The sequence below is a fragment of the Galeopterus variegatus genome, unplaced genomic scaffold (genome assembly GCF_000696425.1).
Source record: "Galeopterus variegatus unplaced genomic scaffold, G_variegatus-3.0.2 Scaffold7081, whole genome shotgun sequence".
Taxonomy (NCBI): Eukaryota; Metazoa; Chordata; class Mammalia; order Dermoptera; family Cynocephalidae; genus Galeopterus; species Galeopterus variegatus.
This window is the reverse complement of record NW_007733192.1, coordinates 66,672-82,454: the sequence shown is the minus strand read 5'-3', so window position 1 is coordinate 82,454 and position 15,783 is coordinate 66,672. Positions and strand designations below refer to the sequence as shown.

Here is a 15,783-nt window from a genome sequence, read left to right as displayed (position 1 = left end):
TTTTTTTGTTTTTAAGTTAATGATGTCCCTGCAAATGTTTTTCCATTTGAGCAAAAAGAAAAGAGTAAAATCACTGTTTTAGAGGAACCAAAGCCTTCAGAAAACTCTGTATATGGAAACCAATATCAATAGATAGATTATAACCAGAATAAAATATACTAATCTTGAAACACAGAATATACTTCTTGAGCATCAGACACTGAGAGGAAGACTACATTTGGGCTTTCTATAAAACTACAAAGAATAAGCTGGTTAGAATCAGTGTTCCCTAAGAGATTAGTTCCTATCATGGCTGGGCATAACCCCAAGCCTCAGCACATTGCTTTTGTTTGTATATACAGTTGAAGATGAATAGGGCTGACCCTTGACTACTTTAAAATGCAGGTGATATGTCAGTTTCTGGTCTCAAATTTCAGCACCACTGTGTGGTCAAGTGCATGGTGCTATCAAATCAAAGACTGATGTGAGATCAAGTTATTTTCCCCTTGCGTGAATGAGTTTTTCAAATGTTAACTTTCTCTAAAACGTTCACTTTAAGACCTAACGCAATGAACACTATAAGGTTTTTGTTACTAGTTCATGCAACATAAAAAGGTAAAAACATCATTTGAGTAGGAAGAAAATCACTGGTATACTATTGAAGGAATTCAGTAGGGAGAGCTGGTTTAGAAGGAAAGTTGAATAGTTCCACTTGTGGAATGGAAGACTGTCCTGTGTTGAAAAAACTTCCAGCATTAATAAGCAAGGTAAGAGATTTTTTTCATAAAAAGGAAGCCTTCAACCATGTCCCTGAAATTACTCCTCCAGAACCATGGGCCTAGCCCTGACAATACTTATATTTTAGTTGTTTTAAGGAATTTTGATAAATGGGTGGTCTCCTTTCCCAAATGGGTTTATTTCAAAATGGAGTCAAGGCCTTGTTCAATTGCTGAAAACATAGCCCATGGAGAACTGGGTTGGAAAGGCACACTCATCAGTATGTCTCACTTCTTCCCGCTGCACTTGTTATCTGATCCTCTGCCCCCCCTTTGCTCAAAGCTCTCAGTACGGGCATCCATGTTCTTCCCAGTGTGCCCAGTAAGAGTTCAGGCAGGTCAACACACATGCAAGCAAGTCTAAGCAACAGGGAACCTGTTAGCAAGAGGACCCATGAACTTCACATGACACAGAATAAGCCTTTACTCCTTGAAAACTCCAAAGTGAAAAGGTAAATTAATTATAGCCATTTAATCTTCCAAGGGAAGGAATTCACCCCGGAGCAAGACAGTTGGGTATATGTACAGGACTCGAATAGAAGAAATGACTTTGAGGACCACAGCTTGTGGGTCTTGCATTTTGACCCACCTTCCAGAGAACAACCACTAACTTCTAGAGTCTTGGGAGGAATTGAAGCAGCAAGGTAAATAAGGCAAGGTTTGCTCTGTGCAGTTTTGTAGTGCAGTTAAAATTTAACAAGGAACTGACAACACCTTGCTCAGTGTCAGAAACAGAATGGGAGAGCTGACCCCACCAGCCACCAAAATGAAGGGCTATAATGACTGGTGGGTGTCCAAGTGAGACTCCACCAAGGGCTGTCCATAATGAGAAGAGGAGGCCCTGAGGCTTTTGTGTATGCTTCCCCCCAACTACATGGAATGCACTTAGCCTCTTTGTGGTTTGGCTACTCCTATTCACCAAGTCTCAGCTCAGATGTCACTTCCTCAAGAAATTCTTCCCTGGCATCCTAGATTCTACCCCACCCCATTATAAATTTTCATTGCATATTACTCCTCTTCTGTGTAACTTTTAAGTATAGTCATCCTTCAGTGTATGTAGGGGATTTGCTCCAGGACCTCTTGCAGATACCCAAATCTGCAGAAGCTCAAGTCCTTGATATAATATGGGGTAGTATTTGCATATAACCTATGTACATCTTCCCATATACTTTAAATCAACTCTAGATTATGTATAGTATCCAATATAGTGTAAACACCATGTAAATAGCTTGTATTGTTTAGGGAATAATGACAAGAAGAAAGTCTGTACATGTTCAGTTACAGATGCAATTTTTTTCCAAAATAGTTTTGATCCTGGGTTGATTCAATCCACAGATGGGAAAGCTACGGAGATGGAGGGACAATAATATCTGTCTCACTTATTACACCCTAAATACTGAGACCAAAGGCCATGCCTGTATTGTTTGCCGTCTACTTCCTAGTGCCCAAGGCAATGCCTGGTGCATAGGAACTCAACAAATATTGAACGAGTGAAGGTGAGAAATTGAAGTCAGACTACTATCATATTAAATGTGTACATATTTTAAAATTTTGCATCTTGTGGTGATGTAACTTGATCCAGACCTGCCAGCTTCCCCAGTGTAATGATTTCATGATAGTCCCTGGATAAGTCCAGAGTTTCCACTAACTTGAGCCTCTCTTTATGTCAATATCATAAAGAATGTCCCTCGCGAATACAGTGGCCAAGCTGCCAAGAGGCATTTTCAATCCACAGCCAGGGTAAAAGAATTTGCAAAGTGTATGAGTTTGCTAGGGATGCCATAACAAAATATCACAGACTGGGTGGCTTAAACAACAGAAGTAATTTTATTGCAGTCTTAGAGGCTGGAAGTCAGTGATCGAGGTGCAGGCAGGGTTAGTTTCAGCCTCTCTCCACTGCTTGCAGATGGCTGCTCTCTTGCTCCTTCACATGGTCTTTCCTCTGTGAGCATACGTCCCTGGTGTTTCTCTGTATGACCCGATCTCTTCTTATAAGGACACCAGTCAGATTGGATTAAGCCTGCCCTAACGGCCTCAATTTAATTTAATCACCTCTTTAAAGGCCCTGTCTCCAGATAGAATCACATTCTAAGGTACTAGGGGTTAGGGCTTCAACATACAAATGTGGAGGGGACAAAATTTAGTCCTTAACATAAAACACAGGTAGCCGCCCTCCCAACAAGGGGTGAGGCACATTCACAGGAATTCTCAGAGCCAAGAACGCTGGTTTTTAATGAATGTTACTCACACATATTAAGTATGTCATCGAGGAGTGAACTTTATACCAAAAAGTTCTATACAAATGCTTCTGTGAGATACTTATGGATATTGAAAATCTTAATTACATATTATGTAACAGTTATTTGAAATAAATAAGAAATGGTCCATAACCTCAGAGAATTAACTTGCAAAGACATGTTTTCACTAAGTAAAATTAATAATTTCCAAAAGAAGAGATCATAGCAATAAATATTAACATTAGGAACATCCTACCAATTCTCAGCAGAAGAAAATCCGTGACTTACATTTTCTTTTTTTTTTTTTTTTGTCCTTTTTGTGACCAGCCGCACTGCGCTCAGCCAGTGAGTGCATCGCACCGGCCATCCCTATATAGGATCCGAACCCACGGCGGGAGCAGGAGCTCCACTGCGCTCCCAGCACCGCACTCTCCCGAGTCCGCCACAGGGTCGGCCCTAGAATCAGTTTTCTATCCTACCTTCTACAGAAAACTCAGTGAGCCTATAGTACTATTTAGCTAGTATGGTTTGGCAGCCTGGTAGCTAACCTATAACAGGTCAATCAGAACTTTCTGAAAACATTTAAAGAACAGTATAACAGATTTTCCTTTACTACTACTACTTTTTCTTCAGTTTGACACACCTAAAGTGCTAATGACACCAACACAAATTAATCCATTTGAAGAGATCAGTTTTCCTTCTAACAATGGATATAAACTTTAACACACTATCCCAGATTTCCTTCCTTTCCTATTATTTCCATTATCCTCAAACTCATGTTTAAAACAAAGAATAAAATTATTTGTCCAGGTTAAATAATATTGTTTTTACAGCTATGAAATTTTTCTCTCATGTCTTGTTGCTGTGGTACAAGTATAATGGGTAAAAAGTTTTATTATAATAATGAGTCTTTTTAGCATTTTTTCAAAATATTTATTATAAAAATTATACAAGTTGGTTTTTTATTACTCACAAATTATCAGGAAAAATTTTAAACAATGTTTATCCTCCCTCCAAAAAAGTGTGTTCTGCCTTTACAATCTTCACTGGCAGTGCAATGATGGGACAGAATATAATTCATAAACATTCTATATAACTTCATTAGAATGTACAAAAAGATACAGAAGAAGCCAGAGTCCCTAGAGTAAATTATAAAAAAAAAAAAAATTTCATCATTTAAGTATTACTAAAGACAGTAAGGATTACAGAATAAATAGTACATGGACACCTGCATTGAATTTTTCAAAGCAAAAATGATTTGTTTTGTATTTTTTCATTGTTTTATCCTTCCCAAAACACTTTTAAAAAAAGTTGAAGATTTTTCCAGTTACCTGACTTCAAAAATCTATTGTACTTTGAAAAAAACTCTAAAAAGCAGCATCATTTAAGTAGTGGTTAACTCACAAATGTGTATACAACAGTAACTGACCTCAGTACCACTCGGGCATGTCAGAGTCACCAGCTCACAATTCAGTGCTCTAACAGTGGAGAGAAAAGGCCGTGAGTAGTAGGTATGCAGCCCAGGGCATCCAGGTGCTTTCTGGTGGTGAAACAAGGTATCAAAACTGAGGGCACTCTCCTTACAGAATCCAAGGTCCTAATTAAAAGCAGCTCCACTCAGCACCTGAATTCTTTTTAACTCCCTCTTCATCACTTTAAAACACAGATGATACAAAGGCTTCATACAAAAAAGAAACAATTAGAATTGCATTTTACACCAATGCTAGCACAGCTAATTCAGTAGAAAATAACTTATGAAGTGCAAATTTTTTAAGGTTTCCTTGTTAATGGCACTATAGATTAAGGTCGGAGTCAACTTTCCTAAAAACAAAATGATCCATATGTCATCCAATGCAATTCAAATTAAAGACTACCTGTCAACACTATTTTAAAAGGCCTTGAAAGAAAAAAAAAATATAGGTCATTATTCGGAATACAAATCATTCATATAAAATTTCTATTATCTACATAAATTGACCTATTTTCAAATAACTTAGCCATTTAAATTACCATTTTAAGCAGTAAAAGGCAAACACAAAGGAAAGCTACTGAGTTGTACACTTAAAAATGAGTAAAATAACACATTTTATGTGTATTTTACCATATTTTTAAAAATTTTAATAAAAATACTAGGACAAAAAGGTTACTTTTTTGATAATGTAGGATACTAAGACATGCAACTAAGTAATCAGACTGCTAAAGAAAAATTACTTCTCTTTTTGTATTCTGAAGTTCAAAGTCCTAGTGTCAAAATATAGTGGCAAATAAAGATTCAATTTAACACTTAAATCTCCCTCCCCAAGTTTAGAGAGACTGGGGTGAAAGAATTTTTCAAGGAGTTATAAAAAGAAACACCAGGGCTTGCAACTTGCAGGCTTCATTAAAGGAGGGAAACAAGGAAATAACTCAAAAATTCAATCAGGTTGTCATTTTCATCCCTCATTCCACCCCCACCCATAGGTGTCAAACATCTTTACTGTGAGCATTTTCCTCCCAAATAAGAACTGACAGGTAAACCTAAGTAGTCATGGCTTAGAAATTTCTCCACAAAGTTCATTTAGTAGATTTTTAGAAGCATGAACTTCATCTACCTTAAAATTGTAAATTCTTTGCTCCCATAATCATAGGGTATCATTAACAGAGGGCTCTCACAGCATCTGTATGGCATGTTTCCTCCTTTTGTCCCCAGGTGACTTTCTCTCAATCTAGTTACCGAGTGCCTCTGTTATCCTTGGTAGGTCAACACTCCCATTTGACTATCACTCTGGTTTTTGGCATCAAGAGTCTTACCATTAGTTTGAAAAGGCACATTTGTGAAAGCTCTGCGGAAATCCGTGTTGAGCGCTCGCCTGAGTACATTCAAAGTGATGTGAGAGAGGCTTGTGTAGAAGTATCTGTCAATGGCCAGGACCACCGAATAGGAGCCAATGATGCCACAAGTCAGTATGTTCAGCTGGGGAAGAGGGAAAGAGGTTAGGCATCATCCCTAGTAGAACAAGAACAGTTCCTAACTGTCATCATTGGCCTCAGTCACAGGGAATCACTTTGATCCCTCAGGGCACATGAAAAGAGATAAAATTTTAGAGCTGAATAAAGGTTACCTGAAAAGATAAACTGAAAACAACCTTCGACATCCATAGTGAGTTCTTAAACACACAGTTCAGCTTATCAAAATACTATAGAAAATATTTCCCCTGAAAAAGAACTTCAATAATAAAGTCTAATTAGATGAAGAAGCATTCTTCTGGAGAGACAGCTGAAAATAATGATCCACCAGGCTGTTGCACTGGAGAAGAAGCCCCACCTTCCCTGCTCCCACTGTTAAAAGCATACTGTCAGTGATGCTCCATTTGATGGGGGATGGAGTTTGTATGTGTTGTCCCCACAAAAACTCATGTGGAAATCTGATCTCCAATGTGGCAGTTTGGGTCATGGGGACGTGCTTCCTCTTGCCATGTGATCTGCTTGTACCCACCAGCTGCCTGTGCTTTTCACCACGATTAGAAGCAGCCTGAGGCCCACGCCAAATGCAATTGTCCCAGAATTGTAAACCAAATAAAGTTCTGTTCTTTACAAATTACCCAGTCTCAGGTAGTTCTGTTATAGCAACACAAACAGACTAATACAGAAAACTGGTGCCAGGAGTGGGGTGTTGCTATACAGATACCTGAAAATGTGGATGCAGCTTTGCAAATGGGTGTTGGGCAAAGGTCAGAGGAGTTTGGAGGACTTAGAAGAAGACAAAAAGATGAGAGAAAGTTTGGAACATTTTAGAGATTGGTTAAATGGTTGTGACCAGAATGCTGATAGAAATGTGGACAGTAAAGACCATGCAGATAATGAGGTCTCAGATAGAAATGAGGAACTTATCAGGCATTGGACAAAAGATCACCCCTGCTACACCATAGCAAGGAACTTGGCTGTATTGTGTCCATGCCCTTGGACTTTGTGGAAAGTGGGACTTAATAGTTGTGAACCAGAATGTTTGACGGAAGAAATTTCTAAGCAGCAAAGCACTAAGGAAGCTATATAGTTACTTTTAACAGCCTACTCTAAGTTATGGCAGCAAAGGCATGATGTAAAGCCAGAATTTAAAAGGGAAGCAGAGCATAAAGATCGGGAAAATTTGTAGCCCAGCCATGTGGTTCATGCAGCAGCTCTGGAGAATAGAAGCCTGAAACCTTGGTGGCGTCCACATTGTGTTAAGTCTGCAGGCTGGCAGGACATGAAAGCAGTGGAGGTGTAGCAGCCTCCACCCAGATTCCAGAGGATGTAGGGAAAGCCTGGGGGCCTAGGCAGAGACCTACCTCAGGGGTGGAGCCACTGAAGAGGCCATCTACTAGAGCAATGCCAAGCAGGAAAGTGGGGTTGGAGCTCCCATAGAGCTCAGACCAGGGAAAAGTCTAGTAAAGCCAAGGTAGCAGGGCTGCTGCAAGGACCCCAGATCTGTAAAGCCACTGGCAATGTACAACACCAGCCTGGAAAAGCCACAGGCACCAGCACTGTGCCTGGCAGAGCTGTGGAAGTGAGGCTGCCTGATGCTTTGGGGTCCCAGATGCCCCACTGTGCCCAGGATACAGGACTTAGAGTCAAAAAAGATTATTTTGGAGCTTTAAGATTTAATGTGTGTCATGCTGGGTTTCAGACTTGTTTGGGGCCTGTTACCCCTTTTTTCTGGCCTATTCCTCCCTTTTGGAATGGGAATGTGTACCCAATGTCTGTTCCACCATTGTCTCTTGGCATTAGATAAATTTAGTTTTGATTTTTACAGGTTCACAGCTAGAAGGAGTTTTGCCTTTGGTCTCAGATGAGACTTTGGACTTTTAAATTGGTGCTGGAGCAAGCTAAGACTTTTGGGACTGTTGAGATGGAATGACTGTATTTTGTATGTGAGAATGACATGAGTTTTGGGGGGCCAGGGGCAGAATGATGGAGTTTGGATGTGTTGTCCTCACCAAAACTCACGTGGAAATCTGATCTCCAATGTGGCAGTTTGGGTCATGGAGATGGATCCCTCATGAATGGATTAATGCTCTCCCTAGGTGGGGGATTAATGAGTGAGTTCTCACTCTATTAGTTCCCATGAGAACTCATTGTTTAAAAGACCCTGGCACCTCCTCTCTCTCTCTCGCTTCCTCTCGCCATGTGATCTGCTTATACTTGCCGGCTCTCTGCCGCTTTCCACCATGAGTAGAAGCAGCCTGAGGCCCGCACCAAATGCAGCTGTCCCAGAATCATAAGCCAAATAAACCTCTTTCCTTTATAAATTACCCAGTCTCAGGTATTTCTGTTATAGCAACACAAATGGACTGATAAAATGGGGAAAAAGCAAAACAGTGTGATAATCATAAATTCAACTTCCTTTGCTTTCAAAGGAAACAAGCTATCTAGAAGCAATCAGCTGACACAGATGATCATAGAGCCCTCCCTAGTGAATGAAACATGCGGAAGGATCAGTAAATGATCAGCAAAGGCCCAGGACGAGAGAGTGAATAAATCTAACTTTTGATGAAACACTTACTATTCTTAGGCAGCTCATGAAAACTACTGGAATGAGGATAGCTATACAAGAGAAGGTCACCCAGAAAACACCATCATCACGAAAAATCATTAGGTTTCCTGAAAAAGCAAAGAGAAATCAAGAATAAACAACAGGTTCACCAAGTTGAATTTCATTTTTTCAACATCTGAACCCAGACACACATCGAAGGTTTAATGTAACTATCAGGGAATATGTTGGTGACTATAATGAATTTTGATTTTCTTTATATTTTTTCAACATCTGAACCCAGACACACATCGAAGGTTTAATGTAACTATCAGGGAATATGATGGTGACTATAATGAATTTTGATTTTCTTTATTTGTCAATATAATCCTGTTTGAAGGATGTGTTCTAGAAGGGCGGGGAGGGAGGCAGCAACAGGTAGGGAAACCAAGCAGGTAAATGCTCTGCACTTACTAGCAGGATAATTTAGAAGTGGCTGGAATGGTCTAGGCTCTTCTACTCACTAGCTCTGTGACCCTGGGCCTCAGTTTCTTAACCCTTAAAATGAGATGATTGAATTATATATCATCTCCAAACTCTAAATCACCCCTTCTAGCTCTAAATTTCTATGATCCTATGATTCTGTACTACAAAATAAAAAATACAAGTAAAAGGCATTCAGAGTTAAGCTAGGAACCCAATATAAGCAGCAAAATCCACTTAACTGGTTTTTACCATCAAATCCCATCCTGCCAAGCCATGGCACACTGGCAGATGTGATTTTCTCATGCACCAGAAGAGACAGGACCTAACTAACCTCCTGCTGCTGGATTCTAAAATGCAGTACACACCTTAGGGGGACCCAGAACGAATATATGACAACAACTCTTTATAAATTAAGTTTGAAATGCGAGAATATAAGCCTGACTACTGTCTAATACTGACACTGGCACCATCATCCTGTCCATCTGTAGACAGCCCCATATCTCAAGACACACACGTCCTGGGTGGAGTGGGAGTCCCTGGGCGAGAGGATCTGACCTTGGGACCCCACAGTCTCTGAAGGCCAACGGCAACATGCTGTGGTGAGATAAATTTATGGATCATATTCTTTAGTTTAACCATATTAACCTTCACAAAATACACATGTGGCTTTTTTAAAAAGTCTTTAAAGAAATCTAGGGGTTGGAAACAGTGGTTATGATGCAGGCATGTGAAGAACAGAACCTTTCAGAGTATAAGCTCTTTGCTACCCACATAAGGTGAAAACAATAGTAATCTTGTCAGATCTGATAGGCCAGCCAAATATTTTTCAAGTTGTAATGCTCAAAAATTTGAGTTTGCACCCACCAGCATTAAGGAAATGTTCACCCTAACTGTCCTTGAGCTATAAGAAAGTTCATAAATAAACACACGTATAAAAGATGTATTCTAAAATTGTTTTTACCAGTAGGAATAGTTTGTCAAAAAGTTTAGAGACAAATGCTTTAGGCTACTTTTTTTTTTATAAACATGAAAATTAAAAGAACTTTCTGTTTATTTATATTATCTTCCTCCTCACTTCCATCCTATGAGATTGTTTTAAAGGTGATAAAACAAAGCTTTGGTACCTTGTCCATCATTATAAGCTAGTGAGCATGCTAGTGACAGAGAAAGAATGCATATAAAGGTTTTTTCTGACATTATAATGTATACTCATTCTACTCATCACAAACACATTAACTACTAGAAATTCTAACTTATCATCCCTCCACCCTTTAAGCATTAATAAAAAGGAGGGAAGCCCATTAAGTAGTATTCGATTTGGCACATCTAGGCTAGGGCCTCAAATCTGTATTTTCAACAAATAGTCTCCAAGCTATCACTGAGCTGAGTCTAAACATCACTACATTTCATCGGACTATTTTGATAAAAGGCTACCTGTAGGGAGGCCAGTGGGAATAACAAAGGGCCTTGGATAGTCAGTAAACACACAGGTTGTCAATTCTCCCTGGTTTAAAAAAAAATCTTTAGACAGCCAAAGGGCACATGAATTCCACTCTATTATATGCTGCATTCTCAAGAGTTGACAGCTTCACAAAAACAGCTGTTCTTATATCTAACATTTCCATCAACTTTAATATATTATTTCGGCCGGCCCGGTGGCGCACTGCTACAGTGCGCTGCTTGGGAGTACGGCGGCGCTCCCGCCGAGGGTTCAGATCCCACATACAGACCGGTTCCCGCTCACTGGCTGAGCGAGGGGCGGGCGCAGCACCGAGGGTTGCGATCCCGTTGCCAGTCCCGGTCTGGTACGGGCGCGACACTGAGGGTTGCGGTCCGTTGCCGGACACGAAAAAAGACAAAAAGGAAAAAAAAAAAATATATATATATATATATATTATTTCAATATAAGAACTAAACATTATCACAGAAAAGAAACAGCCTAATAGAGTACCTTGGAACGTAGACAATTTTTTTTTTTTTCATTTTGACAACAATTGGAAAATGTAAGTTATTGCACAACTGCAAAGAAAGTTAACCCACAAGTTAGCCAGATTTTTAAAAACTGATAGAAATTGAATTACTTAAAAAAAAAAAAAAAAACTATCCTGTGCTACTGCCCTAGGGGATTACAAGTAGGTACCTTAAGAACACTTGTGGCTTGGCAAAGGGTAAGAGTGGAAGTTGAGGGTACAAGAGAAGACTGGGAACTAAGCACCAGGTTCCCAACTCAGCTGACATCAGGGCAGCACCAAACTGATCTGTGAGATATGCTGGGCTTCTTTTTTTTTTTTTTTTTTTCCCTTTTTGTCTTTTTTTGTGACCGGCAATGGATCGCAACCCTCAGTGTCGCGCCCGTACCGGACTGGGACCGGCCACAGGATCGCAACCCTCCGTGTCGCGCCCGCACCTCGCTCAGCCAGTGAGCGACCGGTCTGTATGTGGGATCTGAACCCTCGGCGGGAGCGCTGCCGGCTTCCCAAGCGGCGCACTGTAGCAGTGCGCCACCGGGCCGGCCCGAGATATGCTGGGCTTCTGAGCAAGATTCACTTTAAGAAAGAGTTCCAGAGTTCAACAAAAAGTAACCACTGTTCTGCCATATATTAAGAGTCCCCTTTAACTCCATTAATTCTAACAGAAACACACACACTTTGTCACAACAAAGAGATACAAAGCTACCTGTAAAGATATTCTTTAATTCATCTAGTACAGTGTGCCTTTGAGGAAGAGAGGATTCTTACTTCTAGTGCCTTCTCTAGAAATCCCTGACGAGGCAGTATGTGAATCTAGAGAGCCCAAATCAAGTCTGTCAAACAATAAATCAAACACATCAGTTACACGTCTCCTACCCAGTGGAGTGAAGAAAGCCACTGATGAGAAGAGGAACCCCAGCACGAGTCCAACACACAACATGCAGAACAGGAGGATTCCGAAACGCCACCATGCAGCTACCAGGAAAATTCCACCAATGCTTCCGGCTACGGCTGTTAGAATCAAACGAACTGTACAAAGGGAGAAGACAAACTGTTGGACCACCAGCAGCATTTCCAACTGCATCCATCAGACACACAATACCATTGCCAGAGCCAGCCTGAGGCTTCCTGCTGCTCAGGCACACAGGGCTCAGCAGCGGTGCCAGGAAACCAGCATGGAGCAGCCCTCTCCAGACATGGAAACCAGCCAAGGAGCTAAATCTCCTGGGACTAGTGACAGGCTTGGCATGTCAATAAGTTGGGACTGAGGGAGAAAAGATGACAAGCATCCTGTTAAATGGGGTGGGGTGGGGTTGTGATGATGGTATTTGTTATAAGGTCAAGAAAATCTTAACATTTTGATTGTTGTACATTTTATATCTTCAATATATCATATAGTTGGAACACAAGATTATAATCAACATGGCCCCTCATTTCCCTAAGTACCAAGAAATTCACTATGCAGATTAAAAACCCAGAAGAGAAGGTCTGAATGAGTAGTCTAGAAAAGTTGTTTAGTGCGTGAGTGGCTCATTATTTTACAAACACAATAGGCTATCATACATGACACAGGTCACACGGTAGAAGGAAAGATGGAGTATAAATCCAGCATCTTCCTTTCTGAACACCCAATGAAACTATGTAATTTTCACTTACCATCATACTTAAGAGTTGTCAGTCTTGTAATCAGTATATAAAAGAAGAATCCCATGAAGATAAAGCCTATGAAGAATAATTCTAGTAGCAAACCACCGGGAAAGGCAAAAAGAAAAGCAAAACAAAACAAGCTATGGTTAGGTAAACTTTTTATAAATGCAGTTTAAATAACTAATCTACAAATACATGCTTAAACTCCTAGAATTTACACATTACAACATTCAGAGAAGAAAAATACGAGGGTACTTCAAAGTTCATGGAAAGTTTAGTACTATCTTTCAATTCTATTTTTCTATATAATTTTTTTTTTTTTTTTTTTTTTTTTTGCAGCTAGCCAGCACAGGGATCGAACCCTGGACCTTGGTATTGTCAGCACCACGCTCTAACCAATTGAGCGGACTGGCCAGCCCTCTATGAACTTTTTGAAGTATCCTTGTGATTATCTAAAACATAAGAGAAGTTTAGAGGTCATTTGCAGTAAATTATTATTATATTAAATGAATACAATACTAAAATATTAACTACAAGATACAGTTTCTTGTATATAGGTCAATTTCAATTATTAAATTGTTACCTGTTAATTTCATAATACATTTATATTTTCTACTTAAAATAAGAATAGTACTTTTGTCATTTATGTCTGTCCTGAAATTACATGCTAAATTTCAGTAGTAACATAAACAAAATAAATTTTGAATGGTGAAAAAGTATAACAAAGTATTCCAAGCAAAAGTGACTTCTATGTCTTCTTTTAATTCATCTTTTCCTATTTAAAATGAACAATCATTGTCTGCATCCGTTAAAATATCTGGTAGTGCAAGCATACAGATAACTGTGTTTTCCACAAATAAACATAACCCTGATTATGGAGGACACCTATTTTCTTAAATTCTTCTCAGTTTTTATTGGTAATATTGTACTGTATCTCAATTTCAATATATATAAAATGATATACATCAACATAAAACAAAACAAAAAAAGCTAGTAATCTTGGAGACTATGCCCATAGCTCAGCAATTAAACTGTTAAAGAATCATTCTACACTTGGAGAGATTAAATGTTCTTTGCAATGTTGTCCTCTCAATTAGTCAAGAAAGAAAGTGTTGTAATGGAGGAAATGGAGTAGCTATTTCACACAATTTATTAAAAAGCAAGTTTAAAAAGCTTTATTAAATCAGGATTATACACACTATACCCTTGATGCTCAGTTATACACCTTGTTGATTAAATAAAAACATTTTAAGTAATTGAAAACATCAATTACATAAAAAGCAGCCCAAAGAAATCAAACCAATTTAGTGTGCATACTTTATATTCCACTCCCCCACTGTTTTGCTGATGTGGATTCTGAAGTTCCCTTAGGCGTCTGAACCTCCCAGGACTGAGCAGACATTTCAATTTCACTGTGCACTGCAGCCCCTCAGGCTGATTCATGCGAAACCAAGTCAATCACCATCATCAAAATCCACACATACTTTTTACAGAGACGCCCTGATTTCTAATCTCAGTTATCCTTAGTCAACTAGCAGATATGGAAATTGAAAAAGTTTGCTGAACAAACCAAATTTTATTCCCCTTTTTAATTACAGAAGGTTGCACTCCACTGTTGAGAGGAGAGGAAAAAATTAAAATGCAGAGCAAATCAGTAGAATCATTACCAAAAGAACCCAGCCACAAATCTGTGAAGACAGTGGAGATAAGTGCTTACTCTCCTTACAAGTCATAACTTCCCCAGCAGCATTTAAGAGAAAAGACCACAAGGCATGTAAATAGCAACTACATCAGGCTAATACCTGTTTTCCAGAATCTGTGTCCAAAGAAACAAATAAAGAGACCAAGCAGGGCAAAAAGAGTGAAGAACACTTTGGTGGATACTCTTCCTAAAAAAAGAATGAAAATGTTGTGGATAACATAACCAATTTGATACTTTGTACTTAATTAATAGAACAAGGCTTCACGAAAAAAGCAGTGAACTGACAATGATTTATTCCATACATGAATATTAAAAATGTATCCTAAAAATACCCTTGTTGCCCCTAATGAATTAATCTATGTAGGCAATGAACACCAATGGCTGCTGCTATTAAAAAAAAAAAAGAGAAACCAGACAATATATGCTCATTGAAAGAAGTGTGCAACCCCAGCTGCGACACCTTCTTGGGGGGAGGGGAGGAAGAGAAAACAGAACATGCCTAAAACAGTTTCTTCAAGAAAAAAGGGAGAGTAGGAACTATGGATTAAAAGAGATTTAAGAGACACATCAACTAAATACAATGTATAGAGCTCATCTGAAAGCTGATTTGCACAAACTATGCAAAACTACTGAGATAATTGTGGAAATATAAATGCTGACTGTTAATTAGGTGCTATTACGTAACTATTTTCCATATTTTTAATTGAAAATTGTGTTAGTGATACTGTGGCTATAGTTTAAGATATACATACTGAAATATTTGTGAGTAAAATGACCAGGGATTTGCTTTAAAAGAATCCAGTGAGAAAAGAGGGTGGGAGGCAGAGAGGCAGTGGGAGAAAAGCTGAAACAAGACAATGGCCATGACTCAAAATTGGTAAAGCTGGATAATTGGCATACGGAAGCTCACCGAAGCTTTCCACAATAAAAAATGCAAACCGAAACACATTAAAATAAAAGAACATGTATTATACTATAAGTCAGACATGTACAAATTACTATAAATCTTATCAATTATACATATGACTTTGGGGAAAAAGATTGCATTATAACCAACAATAAAGCACAACATACTTCACGATGTCAAAGAACCCCTGCTCCATGATCCTTAATAGGTACAAACTTAAATATAAATACCACATCTACTCAAAAGATACAGCGTATTGAAGAGAAAAATCTGCTCACTAAATTCACTACCACCATGACTTCTTCAAGGTAAACACAAGAAAATAACCCCTGAACTAAAAACAAAACAGAAATACAATCTCATGTGAAAAATGTTACAAGCCTGCCACAAATCAAAACACAACAAGATGCTTAAGAGTGCTTAGATGGAGATACCAGGAAGACAAACATTTAAACAAGAAAAACAAGACAGAAGACAAGGATTTGTAGGGCATAATATATATACCTACACATCAGCTTTTCCGAGAATGAGGAGCCCAAAAGAAAGATTAAACGAAAGATAAAAACTCCACATTCTGCTTATTTCAGACCT

The 15,783-nt window shown here is 38.9% G+C and overlaps 1 protein-coding gene across 1 annotated transcript in view; it reads right to left on the bottom strand.

Annotated features, from left to right (window-relative positions):
- Positions 1-5,717: 5,717 nt before the first annotated feature.
- TM7SF3 (transmembrane 7 superfamily member 3) overlaps positions 5,718-15,783 on the bottom strand; it is a 31,800-nt gene continuing 21,734 nt past the window's right edge. Inside the window, exons 7-11 of the mRNA XM_008591615.1 lie at positions 14,386-14,472; positions 12,593-12,673; positions 11,813-11,965; positions 8,514-8,611; positions 5,718-5,945 (exon numbers count right to left, since the gene is read on the bottom strand). Of these exons, the coding sequence (XP_008589837.1) occupies positions 5,718-5,945; positions 8,514-8,611; positions 11,813-11,965; positions 12,593-12,673; positions 14,386-14,472 (647 nt within the window). The remainder of the gene's footprint in view (positions 5,946-8,513; positions 8,612-11,812; positions 11,966-12,592; positions 12,674-14,385; positions 14,473-15,783) is intronic.